General features: G+C 39.0%; 1 protein-coding gene across 1 annotated transcript in view; it reads left to right on the top strand.

Moving 5' to 3' along the window:
* Window positions 1-21,499, top strand: part of AR (androgen receptor) — a 205,609-nt gene that overhangs the window by 114,501 nt on the left and 69,609 nt on the right. Inside the window, exon 3 of the mRNA XM_070759624.1 lies at window positions 8,593-8,709. Within this exon, the coding sequence (XP_070615725.1) occupies window positions 8,593-8,709 (117 nt within the window). The remainder of the gene's footprint in view (window positions 1-8,592; window positions 8,710-21,499) is intronic.

Genomic DNA, 21,499 nt, shown 5'->3' with positions numbered 1-21,499 from the left:
CACACCCTGGATCATCACACAGAAGCTGCTCTGGGGCAATCTCTGTTGATGGGAGTTTTGGTGATAATATTGTTTTCCATGCTACCCGAGTCAGTGTGCTAATATTTGTGGGCAACTTAAAAATAATAGTTGCTAGCTTAATTAAAAGGCTGTGGTGCAATTTTGGTTAAGCAAGATAATCAACTAAGTCATATCTCTCCAGTCTTGCCTCTCAAAATGGTTATTGCAAATGATAACTTCCACTCTTCTTCTTCTAGCTTGTATTATTATTATTTATTTATTTATTATTTATTATTTATTATTTGGATTTGTATGCCGCCCCTCTCCGAAGGCTCGGGGCGGCTCACAACAAGTGTAAAACAAATCATAAATAATTCAATTAATTAAAATATTTAAAGATTTAAAAAACCCCATATACTAACAGACACACACACAGGCATACCATGTATAAATTAAATGTGCCCAGGGGGAGATGTTTAGTTCCCCCATGCCTGACGGCAAAGGTGGGTTTTGAGGAGTTTACGGAAGGCAGGAAGAGTAGGGGCAGTTCTGATCTCCGGGGGGAGTTGGTTCCAGAGAGTCGGTGCCGCCACAGAGAAGGCTCTCCCCCTGGGGCCCGCCAGCCGACATTGTTTAGTTGACGGGACCCAGAGGAGGCCCACTCTGTGGGACCTAATCGGTCGCTGGGATTCGTGCGGCAGAAGGCGGTCTCGGAGATATTCTGGTCCGATGCCATGAAGGGCTTTAAAGGTCATAACCAACACTTTGAATTGTGACCGGAAACTGATCGGCAGCCAATGCAGACTGCGGAGTGATGGTGAAACATGGGCATACCTAGGTAGGCCCATGACTGCTCTTGCAGCTGCATTCTGCACGATCTGAAGTTTCCGAACACTTTTCAAAGGTAGCCCCATGTAGAGAGCATTTCAGTAGTCGAGCCTCGAGGTGATGAGGGCATGAGTGACTGTGAGCAATGAGTCCCGGTCCAGATAGGGCCGCAACTGGTGCACCAGGCGAACCTGGGCAAACGCCCCCCTCGCCACAGCTGAGAGATGGTTTTCTAATGTGAGCTGTGGATGGAGGAGGACGCCCAAGTTGCGGACCCTCTCTGATGGGGTCAATAATTCCCCCCCCCCAGGGTAATGGACGGACAGGTGGGATTGTCCTTGGGAGGCAGAACCCACAGCCACTCCGTCTTATCCGGGTTGAGTTTGAGTCTGTTGACACCCATCCAGGCCCCAACAGCCTCCAGGCACCGGCACATCACTTCCACCGCTTCGTTGACTGGGCATGGGGTGGAGATGTAAAGCTGGGTATTATGTGCGCCTCCTCATTTCTGCTACCGGCCTCTCTCTTTTTCCTTCATTTAGTTATTTGCTTTCCTAACTATTTGCTTTATAGATGTTGTTTTTAAGTATTGGATTTGTCACATTGTTTATTGTTGTTGTGAGCCGCTCCGAGTCTTCAGAGAGGGGTGGCATACAAATCTTAAATAATAATAATAATAATAATAATAATAATAATAATAATAATAATAATAAACCCACTTTATCTAATTTATAGAGTCTCTGATCTAATGAGCAAGAGACTCTGTGGATCATTAACAGAACACTAAATAAATTTTACATTCATTATTATCAGCAAATATTAGAAACATTGAAAACTAAAAGAGGTTAAACCAGAATATTAGGCGGAGGGCTCTTGATAGAAACAGGAGCCACTGTTGCCTCGAGGGACTTCAGGCACTTCAGAAGCGATGAGACCATCCTCAGTCTAGTAGGGAAGATATTCCGCAGTATAGAGAAATGATGGCGAACCTATGGCATGGGTGCCACAGGTGGCACATGGAACCCTATCTGCCAGCATGTGAGTTGTTGCCCTAGCTCAACTCCAGCATGCACATACACACCGGCCAGCTGATTTTCAGCTCACAGGAGGCTCTGGGAGAGCATTTTCGACTTCCAGTGCCTCCGGGGGGATGGGTGAGGACGTTTTTGCCTTCCCCAGCCCCAGGAAAGCATCCGGAGTATGTGGAGTGTGAAAAATGGGCCTCTTGGGCCCACCAGAAGTTGGAAAATGGGCTGTTTCTGGTCTCTAGAGGGCCTCCAGGGGGCATTGAATTATGGGTGTGGGCACTCACGCAGGGGCGATAGTGTTTGTGCATGCACTTTGGGCACCCGAGGGAGAAAAGGTTTGCTATCACTGGTATAGAATCACAACAGAAGTGGCCTCTCACCCAGGACTCACCCAATAGAGCTCCTTAGATGGAGGACTCTGTAAGAGGCCCATTCTGTCAGATCTGGTAGGATGGGCAGCCATGAACTTGGGGAAGGGCCATCCATCAAACACTTCCGTCCCGTGCCACGGAGGGCTTTAAACGTCAACACTAGCTATTTGAATTGGACCTGGAGAAACACTGGTACCCAGTGCAACTTGCAGTGCGGAGGTATAACATGGGCTGTACCAGAAGCTGATATAAATGCTGCTGCATTTTGCCCCAAAATGTGCTCTTCAAGGGCAGCCTCTTGAACCCCTAACTTTCTTCCCAGATGTTTGCCAATGTTACTTCCTTTCCTCGCATTTATTTCTTTCCTACCTCTCTCCTTTTCCATCTTCTTTGCAGTATCCTTTCCTTCTCCGGGAGTATTGAGGGGGATTCTCAGTCATCCAAGTCATAGCTGTCCCAAAGGCAATTGGAATCCTGTATTTTCTTTGAAGACGTTTTATTTCACATCCAAGAAACTGTCTTCAGATCTGATTGGATGGTGGGGGGTGGCAAGATTTATACTCCTTGCAGACAGCTGGTCCTTTACATCCGTTTAGAGCAGTGGTTCTCAACCTGGAGATCGGGACCCCTTTGGGGGTCGAACGATTGTTTCACAGGGTTCGCCTAAGACCACAGGAAAAGACAAATTTCCTACGGTGTTAGGAACTAAAGCAGTGATGGCAAATCTTTTTTTCCCTTGGGTGCCGAAAGAGCATGGGTGCATATGCACAAGTGCCCACACCCATAATTCAATGCCTGGGAAGGGCGAAAACAGCCTTGCTTGCCCCCAGGAGGCCCTCTGGAGGCCAAAAATAGCCTGTTTCACAACTTCTGGTAAGCCCAGTAGGCTCGTGTTTCGCCCTCCCCAGGCTCCAAAGGCTTCCCTGGAGATGGGGGAGGGTAAAACTGCCCTCCCCCATCCCTCTGGAGGCTCTCTGGAAGCCAAAAATGGCCTCCCAGAGCCTCTGTAAGAGGCAAAAATCAGCTTGTGTCTCAGCAGATATGGCTTTGCGTGCCACCTGTGACACAAGTTCGCCATCACTGAAGTAAAGCTTCTTTTTTAAAAAAAACAATATCTTTATTGAATATTTATATTTAAAATGACAGAAACAGAGGTACACAAAACATATACAAACAAAAACATAACATACAAAAGCATACAACTTTATATAACATAACCTATATGTTACTTTGGTATCAGAGCTTAAGGATCTAACGATTAACATATATGCCAGCTATTCTGCTGGACCTTACAGCCTATCTATGTTTTATTCTATTTTATTGTAAACTACGCTCTTTAAGTTACCTTGTTTCTATCTCTTTGTGTTTCTTTTTCTGGGTTACATTATTTCTCCTTACTGTGAATTGGTATTCACTGAACTAAAGCTTCTATTCTGACGCCTTGGAACATATTTTTACAATCCAACCAATCAGGCGTTTACAGTGGGGGGTGTCCCTCTGACCTTCCTGCCAATCGGATTAAAGCTCTGCTGGGAAAATTGGTGCTAGACTTATGGTTGGGGGTCACCCACAACATGAGGAACTGCATTTAAGGGGCCGCAACATTAGAAAGCTTGGCACCACTGTTTTAGAGGGTTATTGAAGCCACTTGGAGGTTTGCCTGGGTCCTCAGCATTACCTGAATGATGCAAATGAGTGTGGAGCCTTTTTTGGGGGACAGTGTTTAAACTCAGAAACAATGAGTCATACTGACAACTCCCCCTTTCCCCCCCCCCCAGGTCCCTTGATTCCACCTTAGCTATCCCCCCCTCCTCCTTTTTGCCTCCTTCCCACCAGCTCTCTCCTCTGTCTTTTTCCTCCCTGGTGATTTTCATGATCTCCTCTGTCTCCTGAGGTTGCAGGGCTTTTTCATGCTGTTTCCTCCTGGGCACCTTCATGTTTTCTCATGTAGCCTCTGATGAAACCCAGCTCTCCTCCTCTCTTGTCTTTAATGCAAGGCTTCTGTGTGAACTAGTCTTTGAACTTGTGGCCTGGGGCAGTTTTTAAAAAAATGCATCTTTCCCAATCAAATCATCTTATTGTATTACAGATGGAGATAAGAATATGCACGCTCTTGTTCTTTTATCAAAACGATCAGAGTCCTTCGAGAGTTGGGCGGAATGGAAGTCCAAATAATAGTAACAGTAGTAGTAGTAGTAGTAGTAGTAGTAGTAGTAGTAGTAGTAGTAGTAATAATAATAATAATAATAATAATAATAATAATAATAATAATAATAAACCAAATTTTGGAACATAATTAATTCCATAATTGGAACGAATTGGAATACACCAGACATCATGATTGTGGAGAAAAAGAAAGTATGGATCATCCACATAGTAATCCCAGAAGAAAGCAGAATTGAGGAGAAGCAGCTAAGAGAAATTTGCGAAATACAGTGGTACCTCTACTTAAGAACTTAATTTGTTCTGTGACCAGGTTCATAAGTAGAAAGGTTTAGGTAGAAGCAATTTTTCCCATAGGAATCAATGTAAAAGCAAATAATGCATGCAAACCCATTAGGAAAGAAATAAAAGTTTGGAATTTGGGTGGGGGGAAGAGGAGGAAGAAGAGGAGGAGGACAGTCGTTGCTGAAGGAAGAAGGTGAGGTGAGGGGAATCAAAAATATCCAAAACTTTAAGGCTTAAAAAAAAAAAGAGGGACTTTGAGGTGGCGAGGAGGAGCATACACCTCCCATACACTGAAAGGCTTCTCTGGCAGCAAAGAAAAGCCCAAGATGGCCGGGATTAAATGGGAAGGGCAGGAAACTGTCCTGGCCTTCGTGCCACTCTCAAATTTCCTGGGAAATTTTTCCAGGCTCAGGTTCTTAAGTAGAAAATGGTTCTTAAGAAGTGTCAAAAAAATCTTGAACACCTGGTTCTTATTTAGAAAAGTTCTTAAGTATAGGCGTTCTTAGGTAGAGGTACCACTGTACAGTACTTGGATCTGCATGCATCATACGAAAATACATCACACAGTCCTAGATGCTTTGAAAGTGTTTGACTTGTGTTATTGTGATACGAAACCCAGCATATAAACCTCATTTGATGTGTATTACTGGGGTTATTTGGTGAAATAATAATAATAATAATAATAATAATAATAATAATAATAATAATAATAATAATATTTCTTGCCTGCTTAGGCATTCCTGATTTCTCCCTTTGTCTCAAGAAGCCCTCTGCCCTCCTCCACCTCCTCCTTTCCCCAGGAACTTTCCTTGGCAAAGAATCTTTGGCCAGTCTCAACTCTTTCCCTTTCCCTCCAGGGAACTGTGTTGCTCTCCAAAAGGAAGAATAGGGCTACCAAGGGGTACAAGTCCCATTGCTTGTGGTGCAAGCTCTCAAAACAGCTGAGACTCGCCATCCAAGGAGAGGGCAACCAAGAAGCAGCCAGAATAGAATACATGAGCTGGAAAGGAAACTTTGAGGCAGGAGACTCTGTGCCTGGACACTTCCCCAAAGGCTCCAGGGATGGAGCATCAGTAATGGGCTGCTGCCCCCACAGGGGGACGGGACACAGTGGGGGTAGTAGGTTTATGCAGTATTTATTGAATACTTAATAGTTTTTTATTGTCGTTCCTTCTCTAGTACGTTAGTATGATCCTTAATTACTTTTAAAATAGGAAAGAATTAAATAGTATGTTTTTACTATTGAGAAAATTGAGCTTCTTGCCTAATCTGTTATCATCCTGAACCTTGTGGGTTCAGTACAAAACCTTAAAATGTTACTGTGCTCCTCCACAAATAATTCTGTCTATCATTTGTCCTTTTTGTGGTTATTCAAATAATGTGACTTAACTGAAAAAGAGTCCAAGGACCTATTTGAAAACTTACCTAGGTCGGCAAGCCATTCCCACCCAGTCACATGACCTTTAAGCTACCCCAGTCACATGATTGGCAAGCCATTCCCACCTGGTCACATGACTGGCAAGCCACTCCTATCCAGTCACATGGCTATCAAACTATACACACAAAATAAGCCATGTCCACAGCGTGGCAGTAAAAATTTTGGCAGCCCGTCACTGTGGAACACTCAGCAGAGGACTTTTTAGAGCCCAGAAACAAACGAGAGCCTTTCCCTTTCTGTTTCTCTGCTCATTTGTCTAATGAAACATCTTTTGGCATCTTAAAAAGGTGCACATTAATTTCAGCATAAAGCTTTGGCAACAAAGGCCATTGGCTATGCTCCAAAAGTAACTTGTTATTATATGGATCTCCTTGAGAGAGGTAACTGAGTAACAAATGTATTTAATTTCTCTAAAAAACCCTTTACCCTAACCTTACAGCAGGAACAAAAGTTGTAGGCTTGACACTTCATTTTGCATTGTTCTCTACTATCACCGTAGCCAAATAAACGTCACTGGTTGTTTGGTCTCTTCTTTTTTACTTCTTACTGAGCTTTGGAAAGTGCTTCTTTCGGAGTTTGGGGAAGACCAGAGTCTTTGGTGGATGTTTGGAAGGTTAAATAAATATTTCATAATAAATAAATAATAAAAATAATAAATAAATAATTATCATTCCACAGTCCCACCTGGATATGTATGAATATTCTGTGCCCCCAGCCCATCCGGATGGATAATATTACCAAAATTAGCAATGCCTTTCTCGGGAAAGTGGAAGTTAATATTCTATTTAGAATTAATTGAATTTAATTGAATTTATTACATTTATAAGCCTCTCAACTCCTTTTGGACTCTGGGTGGCAAACAGCAAATAAAACAATGTAAAAAAACTGTTTAAAATTTATTTATTTATTTATTTATTGGATTTGTATGCCGCCCCTCTCCAGAGACTCCCAGAAATAAAACAGTATTCATTTTTTCTTGGCCGGAATTGGATGGTATTATTCCCCACAAATAAGGGTGATCCCACATTTTGATTTTTTTCTATCTGAGATTTCAGTGTGAGGCTGTCTCGAGCCCTTTGATAGCACAGCGTGTTGGATTTGCCATCTGCTGGATAGAGAGTTGGTGAGGCCTAGTTGCGCCTCTTCCTTGAGGCCTAGCAATGAGTCATGCTCTCCCAACAGAAGCTGAAGTGTGACAGCTCAAACATCTGGTTTCCAGCCTTTGTTCAGCAGCTGGAATTTGGCTTGCTTCTGACCTGCCTCTGCCAGAGGGATCTATCTTCCTTCCTTCCTTCCTTCCTTCCTTCCTTCCTTCCTTCCTTCCTTCCTTCCTTCCTTCCTTCCTTCCTTCCTTCCTTCCTTGCTACATTTTATTTAAATGTGCCCAAAACTAAATGCAATTTGTTGGAAATGTAACAGAGAGACCGGCACCTTCTTTCATCTATGGTGGTCCTGCCCTAAAGCTAAACATTTTTGGAATATAATACATAGGTGGCTATCAGAAATCACAAAGGAGGAAATTGAACTCACTCTTGGAGGCAGGTTGTTAGGAATTTGGAGGAAAAAATATTCTAAGCAAACCCGTTATATAATGATGCATATAATAACTGTGGCTAGAATATCCTATGCCCAATTGTGGAAAAATGAAAAGACCCCAGGGAAAAGCAATATTATTGATGAAATCTATGAATGTATAGAGATGGACAAAATGACCATGGAAATTAAGGGAACAAATAACAAAGAATTTGACAAGATATGGAATAATTGGTATCAATGGATCCAAGACAGAAATAAGCTAGAATGATATAGAATGATATAATGTGTTAGTGTAGATAAAACTAGATATTCATACAACACTGATAGTGATAATATTCAAAAGAAAACAAAAACAGAACGATAAGCAGGTCAAACTATCCATACATGCACCTACTTCTTTACTTGCCAGGTTTATAGATATCTTTATATGTTTATAAGTGAAATACTTAATACAGTATATGTTTTATTTACTATTTCTATCCTACTCTTTTGAATTGAATACATTGCATATAGATTTGTAAACAAGAATAACAATGAAATGGGTTATGATCTGTAAAGGACCAGTGAGATATATATTATTTTCTTTTTTTAATTCTGTAAAAATTCAATAAATAAACTTTAAAAACATATTCATTTATTCAATTATTTATTAAATCTGTATGCGGCCCAACTCCCGAAGGACTCTGGGCAGCTCTTTGGGGGGTAGTAGACACATTACCTAAGTGCAGATTGTCCAGTATACAAATTCACATACAAAAATGTGCTACATCATTTCATCACTCCCATCATTTTTGCTTCCTTTCATTAAAACCCCTCAAGTCTGATATCATTTGTATATTTATGGATGCATTGATGTATATGTGTGTATTTTAATTGCAACAAAGTTATCCCAACCCCACTATTTTGATCTATTAATGACAAATTTCTCTGTAACCTTTTTAAGGTAAACAAAAGTATCTCTGTGCCAGCCGAAATGACTGTACCATTGATAAATTCCGAAGGAAGAACTGTCCATCCTGCCGCCTGAGAAAATGCTACGAAGCAGGGATGACCCTTGGAGGTAAGTTCTGCCACCTTTTGCCACTGGCGGGTTCATCAAAATTATTAAAGTTTGTTTCAAAATCAGAAGCACACAGAGATGACTGATTCAGCTGGATTCATAAACTATATATACTGCTCAAAAAAATAAAAGGAACACTCAAAGAATGCATCCTAGATCTGAATGAATGAAATATTCTTATTTAATACAAAGTTGAATGTGCTGACAACAAAATGAAATTGATTGTCAATCAGTGTTGCTTCCTAAGTTTGATTTCACAGAAGTTTGATTTTATTGGAGTTATATTGTGTTATTTAAGTGTTCCCTTTATTTTTTTGAGCAGTGTATGTGTGTGTGTAACATATTTTGCTGATAATGAAAAGGAAGGAAGACTACTGTAGATCTATTTTGGGCTTATTTGCCCTCATCAGGTAACCATATCCTCACTGGGATTTGAACCTGGGGTTGTACCTTGTAAGGCAGTGGCCTTAGCCTCTAGGCTACAGGCTTGCCTCCTGTATCAGCTTGTACCAGAGAAGGGTTATTGTGATTTTTTTATCAAGTCACCCTGGTATATGGGAGGAGCGTTCTCATATATATTCATATGGATTTGGGGGTTCGTGTTTTATTCCCAACTGTACCAATGATTGTTGAAAACTTGTTGACATAAATTCTGAACCTCTGTTAGGCTCTGTATAATTTTCTTGATAATTGAACAATATTGCATACTGACACACTCACATGCATAGCTCTTAATTTTAGCCAGACCTCCTTTGCAGTCTTTAAATCATCAACATTGATAAACTGTTCATCTTCTAAACTTAAGATGGTATAAGCCATTCCTTCATTATTTTTCTGATCTCCAGGTGCAAAAACTTGTGGTGGATTTATTACCATTTACCACAGCTCCTTAGCCTTCTGGAAACATTGCATTTTTGCAGCCCAAATTATATAATTCTTCTGTCCTAAAAGAGGCATAGAACACTCCTTAAATTCAACAGCAGCCATCTAGCAATCTCTGCCTTGTTCTTCTTTAAACACAGGCAGTCTCTTCAGCTTAAATTACAGTGCAGTCTTCCATGTGCTCTGAGCCCATCACCTGTTAAAATTTGTCGCAAAATCAAAACCAGAAGCCCACACAGATGACTGATTCAGCTGGATTCATAAACCTCTGCAGTGGTCCGCTCGCCACTAGCGGGTCGCTCTGGGCTGCATGGTCGAATTTCATGAGGCACACACACACACACACACACACATACACACACACACACACGGAGTTTTCTCGGGATGAGACGACCCCGACCGAAGTCGGGAAAGCTCTTTTATTGAATACTAACAATAGAAGGCATATGGTTTGAGGTTACCTGTGACCTTTTTGGCCCATACACAACGGCCCATACACGAAGGATCAATACTGCAGCAAAATCTAGCCAATAGCAAACATACAACTCAAGTCTGGATTAATGAATATGCAAGCACGTGATACATTTTAGCTAGTACGATGATTTCTTGCTGCGCCACTGTTTTCCCCCCGCCCCGGTTCCCTCCTACTTGCATGACATAGTTCATTGCCCTTTTCACCTATCATGCGCTTGGGTTGTGTACTGGTCCTTATTGCGCAGGCGTCACCTTGCCCCCTGCGTGATTGGCGTGCTCCTGCTCTCTGATTAGTTGTAGTTCAAATTTATTTATTTTATTTTATTTGTTTTGTCCAATACACAATAATACACAATGAGGGTTATAGAGGATATAATCGGGTAGAATGTATTAAAGGGGGAATAGAGGAGAAAATAAAGGAGTAAAATATAACTATGAGAGAATAGCAGGAAGATATATAGGTATAGAAGAGAAGATATAGGAGATATAGGAGAGACAATAGGACAGGGGACAGTAGGCACTCTGGTGCACTTATGTACACCTCTTACTGACCTCTTAGGAACTTGGAGAAGTCAACCATGGATAGTCTAAGGGTAAAGTGTTGAAGGCTAAGGGTTGACACTACAGAGTCCAGTAATGAGTTCCATGCTTCGACAAATCGATTGCTAAAGTTATATTTTTTACAGTCAAGTTTGGAGCGGTTAATATTAAGCTTGTATCTGTTGTGGGCTCTTGTGTTGTTGTGGTTGAAGCTGAAGTAGTCTTTGACAGGCAGGACGTTGCAGCATATGATCTTGTGGGCAATACTTAGATCATGTTTGAGGCATCTTAGTTCTAAGCTTTCTTAGTCAAATCTACTTATACTTCCTGCTTACGTGACTGAGGGCTCTGACCTTTTGCACTATCACGCGCCTATTGCATACAGACCAGGCTTCTGTGCAGGCGGTAAGCGTATTCGGCGCATGATAACTTCGTGGTGCCTCTCTATTTCCCTGTTCCCTACAGTGTCCCACGCATGTCCAAAATGCCACCCTCCAGTAATACTTGGTTCTTGCAATCAGCCACCTGGGGAATCCGGGAAGTAGGATGGCAACAAACTTCTTTATAAACATTATATTGCAATACCACCGGTAGAATTCTTCTTCAGTCAGTTACAGGCAGCAGAGAACAGTTAGTTTCATTTCAGCAGAGTTCAGAGTGAGAGAGTACAGGAGCCACGCCTAGCCTTAAGTTTCTCAGTTTCGATCCTCTGCACAGGCTCAGGCGTATTTAGGCTGGTTGTCTTTTTCCCCAAGCTCTCTGGTACCCTTCTTGAGATGTGAGCAGAACAAATGAAACAGCTTTGGATGGGGGCAGATCAAGATTGGATTAGATACAAAATCTGGTAATTAATTAATTATTCATTCATTAATTCTAGTTGAAAGGGACCTTGCAAGTCATCAAGTCCAACCCCCTGCTCAAGCAGGAAACCCTACACCACCCCAGCCAGATGGCAGTCCAATTTCCTTTTGAATGTGTCAAGTGATGGAACATTTACAACCTCTGCTGGCAGGCCGTTATACTGGTTGATCGCTCTCACCATCAGAAAGTTCTTCCTTATTTCTAGGTTGAATCTCCCCTTGGTGAGCTTCCATCCGTTGCTCCTGGTCTGGCCCTCTGGTGCCCTGCAAAATAGTGTGACCCCATCCTCTCTGTGGCAACCCTTCAAATATCTGTATACTGCTATCATGTCCCCTCTGGCCCTCTTTTTTGCTAAACTATCTATGCCCAGTTCCAGCAACCCCTCTTCTTATATCTTGGTTTCCAGTCCCTTTATCATTTTAGTTGCTCTTTTCTTCGAAAGATCCACCCAGAGGAGAGCAACAGAAACAGACAGTGAGGTGGGCATGTTGTGTTGTAAGCACAGAGCACTTATAAGCAGTATCCTGAATAACAGGAAGGAATATTCTCCTCTGTCCTTACCACTCTCTGTATGGACCTTCTATCTCAGGCAACTTGTTAAAATGCTCTCAAATTGAGTTTCTGTAAAAAGTGGCCACGACAGATGGAGAAAAATGTGCTCTCCTCATCCAATGCAGGAAATGCAGACGCTGGTTTGCTTGCTTGGCTAAGGATGATGTGTGGAGAGGCCAATTGAGATTGTTAATTATCTGCAACCCCAGATATTTAATACTGTTGACCACTTCTACAGATGGAGGGTGACTAGGCAGCTCTTTCTAACCTAGCCTTAATTTATTTGGTTTTATGCTGTCTACTGCCAACATTTTTAGACACAGTAAACCTACCAGTCCCAAGCGCTACATACGCTTCCTCATATTTCCTCACCTTAGCTTTCGGGAGACTTACGTTTGTCTCATGATCTCCGTCTCTCTCCTCTTTTCTTTTCACCCCTGTTAAATATTTTTCCATGGTGTCTCTTAAGGATTTGGTATCTGCACTTCCTATCTCCTGCTCAGTGCTGTGTGCTATTGTTCACTGCAAAAAAAGCCCTACTCCCTGCAGCAAAAAACCCCACATTCCCTGGGGTCCCATCCCCCCCCGGCATCACACCATGCTTCCCCAGGGATGTGTGTGCCCCACTATTTGAGAAACACCGCTCTAAACCTATTTAGAAAAGGCTATGCTACATACAAAAGAAGTAAATGGATAAGAAAGACTAATTAGACAGCAAACTATAGAGGAAAAATTTATTGTGAGGGACCCCTGGACCCTGTGCTGCTTTTACCAAACACTCGCACACATACACACCAGAATGTATTATGGACTATCAAATTAATATCATGAGTATTTTAAGTTTCATCTGAATAAGCAATACTACCGTAGTATCCCTGGGAACATTACTTTTTAACTAAGCGAATTGTTATCCAGTTGAGTGCTGAACACCCCCAGGGGTCCAGTAGGCCTTTCCCAGATTCAGGGCCACAACTCAGGTCTGCGGTGGTAGAGCTGTTGATCTTGGCCTCCAACTCATTTCCCAGCTGCAGAAATGCTGCCGCTCCCAAACTCCTCTGCATGCAATTCTGGGCTTCCATCTTGCCTCACTGATACCTGGAGGTTAATATAAAATGAGGAGTGATGTAACATTTATTTCTTTTAATTTATTATAATAATACAACGAGTTAGATCTCCTGTTTAGGCAGGAAACCTTACACCACTTCAGATAAATGGTTATCCAACATCTTCTTAAAAACTTCTAGTGTTGGAGCATTCACAACTTCTGGAGGCAAGCTGTTCCACTGGTCAATTGTTCTGTCAGGAAACTTCTCCTTAGTTCTAAGTTGCTTTTCTCCTTGTTTAGTTTCCACCCATTGCTACTACTATTGAGCAAGGTACCACATATACACTGCTCAAAAATAAATAAATAAAGGGAACACTTAAACAACACAATATAATTCACAATATAATTCATTGTTCAAAAAGATCCATCACTATACCCAAATGTTAAATACACTGTTCGAAAAAAATAAAGGGGACACTTCAACAACACAATATAAACTTCAAGTAAAACAAACTTCTGTGAAATCAAACTGTCCACCTAGGAAGCAACACTGATTGACAATCAATTTCACCTGCTGTTGTGCACATTCAACTTTGTACAGAACAAAGTATTCAATGAGAATATTTCATTCATTTAGATCTAGGATGTGTTATTTGAGTGTTCCCTTTATTTATTTTTTGAGCAGTATACTATACCTGTGTGTTTTGGTTTTTTTGCTTAATTGTACAACCTTACTTTTAATTTAATTTAATTTAATTTAATTAATACCATCTTGTAAACTCTTCTGGGGTTTCGAGGCAGTTGATCTTAGCTCACATTCTCTACCCAGTTCCCTTCTGTTCCTTCAACATTTACTTTACTCCCCAGGAACTCTAGGTTCTGCCTGGGAATGCATAGGCTCTGTTACAGGAGGCTGTGTGTTGATTACATTTAAAATATTTTGCTCATTGTGTCCCACACCTTTTCTGAAGCATTTAATATTTTTAAGCCATCAGTTGCTGGAGTAAAATTGACACGAGTTGAGACAATTTCACTTTGTAGCCTAAGTATTTATTTTATCTATTTATTTTGCTTCAGTAGTCTTATAGGCCACTTGAGTCATGCAGCAGCAGCAGCTTACTGACCTCTTAAAATAGTAATAAGATTAAAACCGAACAGTAGAAACGTAACAGTATAATAAAATAGCACTGTGATCTAATGTATTTAATTGCTAGTATTCCATGCTCCAAGGAACAACTGTAACACCATCCACTTCAAGAGAGATTAAAATGACTCCTTCACCCTAATGGTATTGCAAACAGGGCTGGGGCCAATCTGATTTTAAGAGCGATGCTTTTCCAGAGTAGGGGGCAGTGAACAAGAGGCTTCAACCCCAGAAACCCTGTCAGAGATTTCCCCAAAACGATGGGATGCAGAAGGAGCCTTCTCTTCTGGGAGAATGTGATCCCACAGATAATCGGGATCCAAAAGGAAGACCTTTCTTTCATGTAGGAAAGGTCCATCTCGTTCATCTATTAGTTGTTTGAGGGTGATAATAAACATATAGATGAGGGCAATTCAGTTGATAGCATCTTCTTAGATTTCAAAAAGCCATTGATAAAGTTCCTCATCAAAGATTTCTCAGTAAGCAGAACAGCCATGGAATAAAAGCAGATAATTTCTTTATCCAGCTTTTTATTTTTGCAAATAAAGAACAGGCTAAAGAATAGGAATCCTGGGATTCTGTCCTAGGGCAGGTGCTTTTTAACACATTTCTTTTCTTTTAAAATATTTTTATTAATTTTCCACTTTTAAAAAAGAAAACACAATAGTAAGTACAGAAGAAAATCAAAGAAAATTAAATTAATAGTAGTATATACAGATATTAGCATTATATTAGCATTAAAGTAATTATATTTATATTATATTAATTATACACCAGACTATAATTTGTCTCATTAGTACATGCTTTTAGTACATGTTTTTTTTCCATTAACAAATTAATTTCATATATACTTCAATGATTTATCATGCAGGCTAACCTTTTAACACATTTATAAATGATCTGGAATGGCTAATGGAAAAGTCAGGTTTACTAATGATACTACGTTGTTTAGAGTAGCAATAACAGTAAAGCATTAGGAATATTGAAATGGCAGATGCCATTCAATGTGAGCAAGATGCACACTGATACCCAAAATCATATTGATAGAAGAAAGAAACCTTGGAGCAATGATCAACAGTTCAATGGAGGGGCTAACACAATCAGCATCTACTTTTTTTTTTTTTAAACTCCAATATCATGTTAGGAGTAATAAGAAATGGCACTGAAAACAGAGATGGCAATATCATGATGTTCTTATATGAATCAATGGTATGACCAGATCGGGAATATTGTGTTCAGTTCTGATAGCTGCTCCTCAAAAAACAGATAATAGAACTAGAGAAAGTTCAGATGAGGATAACTAAGATGACGAAGGGGTTGGAGCAGCTTCCCTAGAAAGGACGCTGGGAAAAAAAAGGAGAATGAAAGGAGACATGATTGAAATATACCGAACTGAACGTGATGTGGCACATGGAAGCTATTTTTCTCTTCCCCAAAATACTAACCCTAGAGGCCCATTCAGTGAAATGGAGTCCTGGGAGTATCAGAACAGCCAAGGACCTCTCCCCCCCCCACACACACACAATGCATAATTAAACTTTGAAATTCACTATTATGAAATGTTGCACTGGGTCCCAGCTTAAGTTGGCTTGAAAAACAGGTTTGACTAATTTATGGAAATCATCGAGATCAATGATTATTAGCCTTGATGAAATGCAACCATCTGTGAGTGGAATAGCAGGGAGGTTGGTGGGCTTACACACTTGTTCAAGCATTGTGAGAACAAACTGCTGGACTACATTGGTTAAGAGCCTGATCTAGCAAGGCCCCGCTTAGGTCTCTGGGAGAAGGATGACCGATGAGCCCATCCAACAGGTTTTTGTCAAGAGTACTGTCTTTTTCAGAGTATCAGATGTACCTTTTTCCTCCCTAAAAGAGACTGAAAATTCAGATGTATACTCTGAATGTAGCTTTTTTAAAAAAAGCTTTATTTTCCAGCCCTAACTAGGTGCTAACGATCTTCCCAGCTCTTACCTTGCAGGTTCTTTCATTGTTACTCTTTGTGATGAATGTTTTCCAAGCCCTAAGTCTTTGCAGGATTTTTCCTTTGCTCTAACTTGCTCCAAATGTTCCTTTCCAGCCCTAACCAGGTGCCACTTGCAAGTTCTTTTATTTATTTATTTTATTTATTTATTATTTGGATTTGTATGCCGCCCCTCTCCGAAGACTCGGGGCGGCTCACAACAAGTGAAAAACAATCCAATACAATCCAATTGATTAAAATATTATAAGTTTAAGAAAATCCCCTATACTAACATACACACATACAGGCATACCATATATAACTTCAACATGCCCAGGGGGAGATGTTTAGTTTCCCCATGCCTGACGGCAAAGGTGGGTTTTGAGGAGTTTACGGAAGGCAGGAAGAGTAGGGGCAGTTCTGATCTCCGGGGGGAGTTGGTTCCAGAGGGCCGGTGCCGCCACAGAGAAGGCTCTCCCCCTGGGGCCCGCCAACCGGCATTGTTTAGTTGACGGGACCCGGAGGAGGCCCACTCTGTGGGACCGAATCGGTCGCTGGGATTCGTGCGGCAGAAGGCGGTCTCGGAGATATTCTGGTCCAGTGCCATGAAGGGCTTTAAAGGTCATAACCAACACTTTGAATTGTGACCGGAAACTGATCGGCAGCCAATGCAGACTGCGGAGTGATGGTGAAACATGGGCATACCTGGGTAAGCCCATGACTGCTCTCGCAGCTGCATTCTGCACGATTTTATTGTTACTCTCTCTGAATATTTTTTTTAAAAAGCCCTAACCAGGGGATAAAATAATGTGCTGAAGCTGACCAGACTAAAGATGCTAGCCATATGAATATCTGGTAAGCAGATTCTTTGCCCCAAAAACTAAGGTGTATCTTATACTCTGAAAAATACGGCATCTCTCAAAAAATAGCCCATAGGTTAGTGGTAGCCGACAGGTTAGAATGAAGCAAGAGGAAACTTTCTCAGTTTGCTATGTGAAAATCTACTCAGCTCACGATTTCTCTCCCTCACCCACTCACACTTTTCTGACCATATTCTGGAAAACTGGTAAACCGGTTTCAAAACAGATGTCCACCAATCTTCCAAAAATAGCCCATAATCAAGGATGGATTATTCCAGAGCATTAAAATGCTAAACCAGACAGTAGTACTTCAGGAGTGTGTTTGTGTTTAGGTTTATTAACCATGTAGCTGTTGACTATGATAAAAAACTTACCCAGAGCAAAATGTGAGCAAACTTCACTTAGTAAATGCAACCTACTTAGCATGTTAAATTAAGGAGTCGATTTCCAGTTGATCAGCATGATCTAATAGGGTTATTAATTGGGAACTATGGAATCTCTCCTTTTATAAATTAAGGAAATAAAGGCCTCTTTCCATGATGGAAGAAGTTCTTCTTTTTTTTTTTTTTCAATTTTTTTTATTATTTTTCATAAAAAACAAACAAATACATACAAACAATGAACATAAAGTGGGGGTGTATTTCCCCCGCTTCTTATGAAAGTATACATTCAAATATAGAAAAAGAATACATAATTAAATATATGTTAACTATTATATAGAAAGAAAATTAATAAATTTGAGTTAAAGTTTACAAATCTTAATATGGGTGTTAGGTAGGGTTAATATAACATAATTACCAAAGAAAAAATACCTTTAATATAATCCTAATTACTATAGTAAAGTAGTATCAAACCTTCAGTCCAAACAGTAAAACTAAATTCAACTATTATACTTCGAAAATCTTAGTATGTTGCTTATACTTATACATACATTACTATATCATAATCATCAAAAAGTCCTTTTAAACTAATATTAATATTATTATCACCTAGGTAAAAACTAATACAAAAAAAGATTAAAAAAAACAACAACTAGAGATATATCTTATTTTTTCTTATCTATCCATTTGTAAACATTGTTCCATGTTTCGTAAAATTTAGTATCCTCTTGATCGTTTAATCTTCTTGTCATCATATCCATTTCAGCGCAATCTAATATCTTAGCTATAACCTCTTCTTCCTTGGGGATTTCCTCCCCTTTCCAGTTTTGCGCATATATTATTCTAGCCGCAGTTAATATGTGTATAATTAAATAAAAAATTTCTTTCTTATAGATCTGGTTTGTGACACCTAATAAATAAAATTCCGGGGTATTATCTATATCTTGCTTTATTATTTCTTTTAGTATTTTTTCAATCATCTTCCAATATATTTTTGCTTTGCCACATGTCCACCATTGATGATAATAAGTTCCTATATCCTTCTTACATTTCCAACATATTGGGGATGTTTTGGGAAACATTTTTGCTATCCTATTTGGTGGGAGATGCCATCTATAAAACATTTTGATTTGGTTTTCTTTTAGGGAAACTGATTTAGTCATTTTCCAATTATTAATCCACACTTTCTCCCATGTATCTATATCTATTTCCTTACCAATATTTCTACACCATCTTATCATAGTATCTTTTAAAGTCAACTCTATATTTTTATGAGCAATAAGTAGTTTATATATTTTCCCTATCATTTTTGTTGAGTTAGTGGTTATTAAAGTAGTTAAAGGATTCTTACTTTTATTAAAAATGTAAAGAGTTTTATCCTTCTGATATCTAGATCGGATCTGGGCGTAGTGCCACCAATCTATTATTATCCCTTCTTCTTGTAGTTCAATTCTAGATTTAAGCTTCATCTGATCATTTAATAGTTCTTTATATCTATAAGTCATTTTCTTGTCCTTTATAGACTTTGGATGCGTTATTGCTTCTAAAGGAGCTAACCAATCTGGGATGCTTAAGAAATGATTCTTCTTTATGTCTTTCCATACTTCTAATAAGTATTTCCTTAATGTATGCCTTTTAAAATATGAATGGTTTTTGTCCTTATCATACCATAAAAATGCGTGCCATCCAAGCATTAAATCATGTCCTTCTAGGTCAAGTGTTCTTTTATTATCTAAGATTATCCAATCTCTAAGCCATGTTAATGCAGCGGCCTGATAATATAGTTTCCAATTTGGAAGGCCAAATCCTCCTCTTTCTTTTATATCTTCTAAACAATTCATTTTTATCCTTGCTTTTTTACCTTGCCATATAAATTTTTTAACTAAATTTGTTAAAGTTTTTAAAAAGATACCCCCTGGGTTTATTGGTATTGCCTGAAAAAGAAATAAGACCTTGGGTAAAATGTTCATCTTAATTGTTGCAATTCTTCCTAAGAAAGATATTTTCAAATTATTCCACATTGCTAAGTCTTTTTTAATTTCTGCTAGTAATTTCATATAATTATCATTTTTTAATGTTATTGTTTTCGCTGTTAAATTTATTCCTAAATATTTTACCTTTTTTACAGTCTTTATTCCAGAAATACTTTCTAATTTAGTTTCTAGTGTTTTATTCATATTTTTGGTCAAGTAATGTGTTTTGCTTTTGTTTATCTTTAAACCTGCTACGTTTCCATATTGTTCAATGGTTTGTAGTAAGGTAGGAACTGTTGTAGTCGGTTCTTCAATTATAAACATTAGATCGTCTGCAAAGGCCTGGAGTTTGTAGGTTTCATCTCCTACGGTTAAACCTTTTATTTTGGGGTCCGCTCTTATTTTAATTAATAGGGTTTCAAGGGTCATAATGAATAACAATGGTGATATAGGGCATCCTTGGCGAACTCCCTTGTTTATGTCAAGTATTGGTAATTGACTGTTATTCAATATTATATTCGTTGTTTGTTTTGAATATATGGTATCTATTAGGTTAACAAATTTTGGGCCAAATCTCATTTTATTTAATTGCATTTTTATAAATGTCCAATTAACGTTGTCGAAGGCCTTTTGAGCATCCAGAAACATTAGAGATGCCGTCTTGTCTGGGTGTTGTTCATAGTACTCTAGTATATTTATTACAGTTCTAATATTATTTTTAATTTGTCTCCCTGGAAGAAACCCATTTTGGTCTTGGTGTATTATTCCATTTATAACTCTTTTGAGTCTCTCTGCGTAAATGGCAATAAAAATCTTATAGTCTACATTTAATAATGATATAGGCCTATAGTTTTTAATTTTATCTGGTTCTGTACCCTGTTTATGTATTAAAGTTGTCAGTGATTCTGACCAAGATTTGGGGATTTTTCCCTCAAGTCTACATAAATTAAAAGTTTCTAACATATGGTTTCTTATTGTTTCGTTGTCTATCTTGTACCATTCTGCAGGTATGGCATCTGGGCCTGTGGCCTTGTTGCTTTTCTGTTTTTTAATTGTTATTAGGAGTTCCTCCATTGTTATTGGTCCATCCATGGTGGCCTGTTGATCTTCTGTTATTTGTGGTAAATTTGAAGCCTCTAAATAGTTAAAAACTTCATCTTCAATAACATGATCTTTAGCATATAATTCTTTATAAAAATTATACACAATGTCTGCCTTACCTTCTGTATCATATTTTATTTTACCATCTTTATCTTCTAATTTTTGGATTAATTTTGATTGACTCTGTTTTCTAAGTTTATACGCTAGCCATCTGCCAGGTTTATTTGCATGTTCAAAATATTGTTGCTTTGCTCTTTTGATCTTTTCAGTTAATTGGTTTTGTTCTATAACTCTAATTTTATGTTTAATTACATTTATTTCTGTCTTTAAATCTCTGTTCTTAATGTGTTGCTGCGATAAGGATTCTAATTGTTTTAGTTCGTTTGTTAATTGTAAATACTCTAATTTCTTTTCCTTATTGTGTTTTGCTGTATAGGATATTGTTAAACCTCTTATATACGCTTTAACTGTATCCCATAAGTTCTGTGGAGTAGTGTCTGATGTTTTATTAATTTCAAAAAATATTTTTAATTCCTTTTCAATCCAATCCTTATATTTCTTATCATTTAATATATACCTATTCATCCGCCAGTTGTTCTGTTTATTATTCATCGTCATATAGACCACTATTGGGTTGTGATCAGCCCATGTATTAACGTCTATCTCGACCTCTCTTATTTGTTCTGCCACCGTTTTTGGTGCCCATAACATGTCAATTCTCGTCCAAATTTTGTGAGGATTGGAGTAAAAGGTAAATTGCCTTTTGTGAGGGTGTCTTTCCCTCCAAATGTCGCTTAGTAATAATTCCGCTTTCATTTTTTGAAAAGTGCTAGGTAGCAAATTTCTTCTTGTTTTTTTACCTTTTCCCCTTTTTTTATTACCTCCCCCTCCTGAGTGGTCTAATTGTCTATTCGCGATAGCATTGAAGTCACCTATTATCAATACATTATCAATAGCTAAATCTATTATTATTTGGTGTAAATTTTTATAAAATGTCATTTGGTCTTCATTGGGA

Source organism: Erythrolamprus reginae, chromosome 8 (genome assembly GCF_031021105.1).
Source record: "Erythrolamprus reginae isolate rEryReg1 chromosome 8, rEryReg1.hap1, whole genome shotgun sequence".
In the NCBI taxonomy this organism is placed as follows: domain Eukaryota; kingdom Metazoa; phylum Chordata; class Lepidosauria; order Squamata; family Dipsadidae; genus Erythrolamprus; species Erythrolamprus reginae.
Note: the sequence above shows the minus strand (reverse complement) of the source record. Positions and strands in the feature narration are given on the sequence as shown.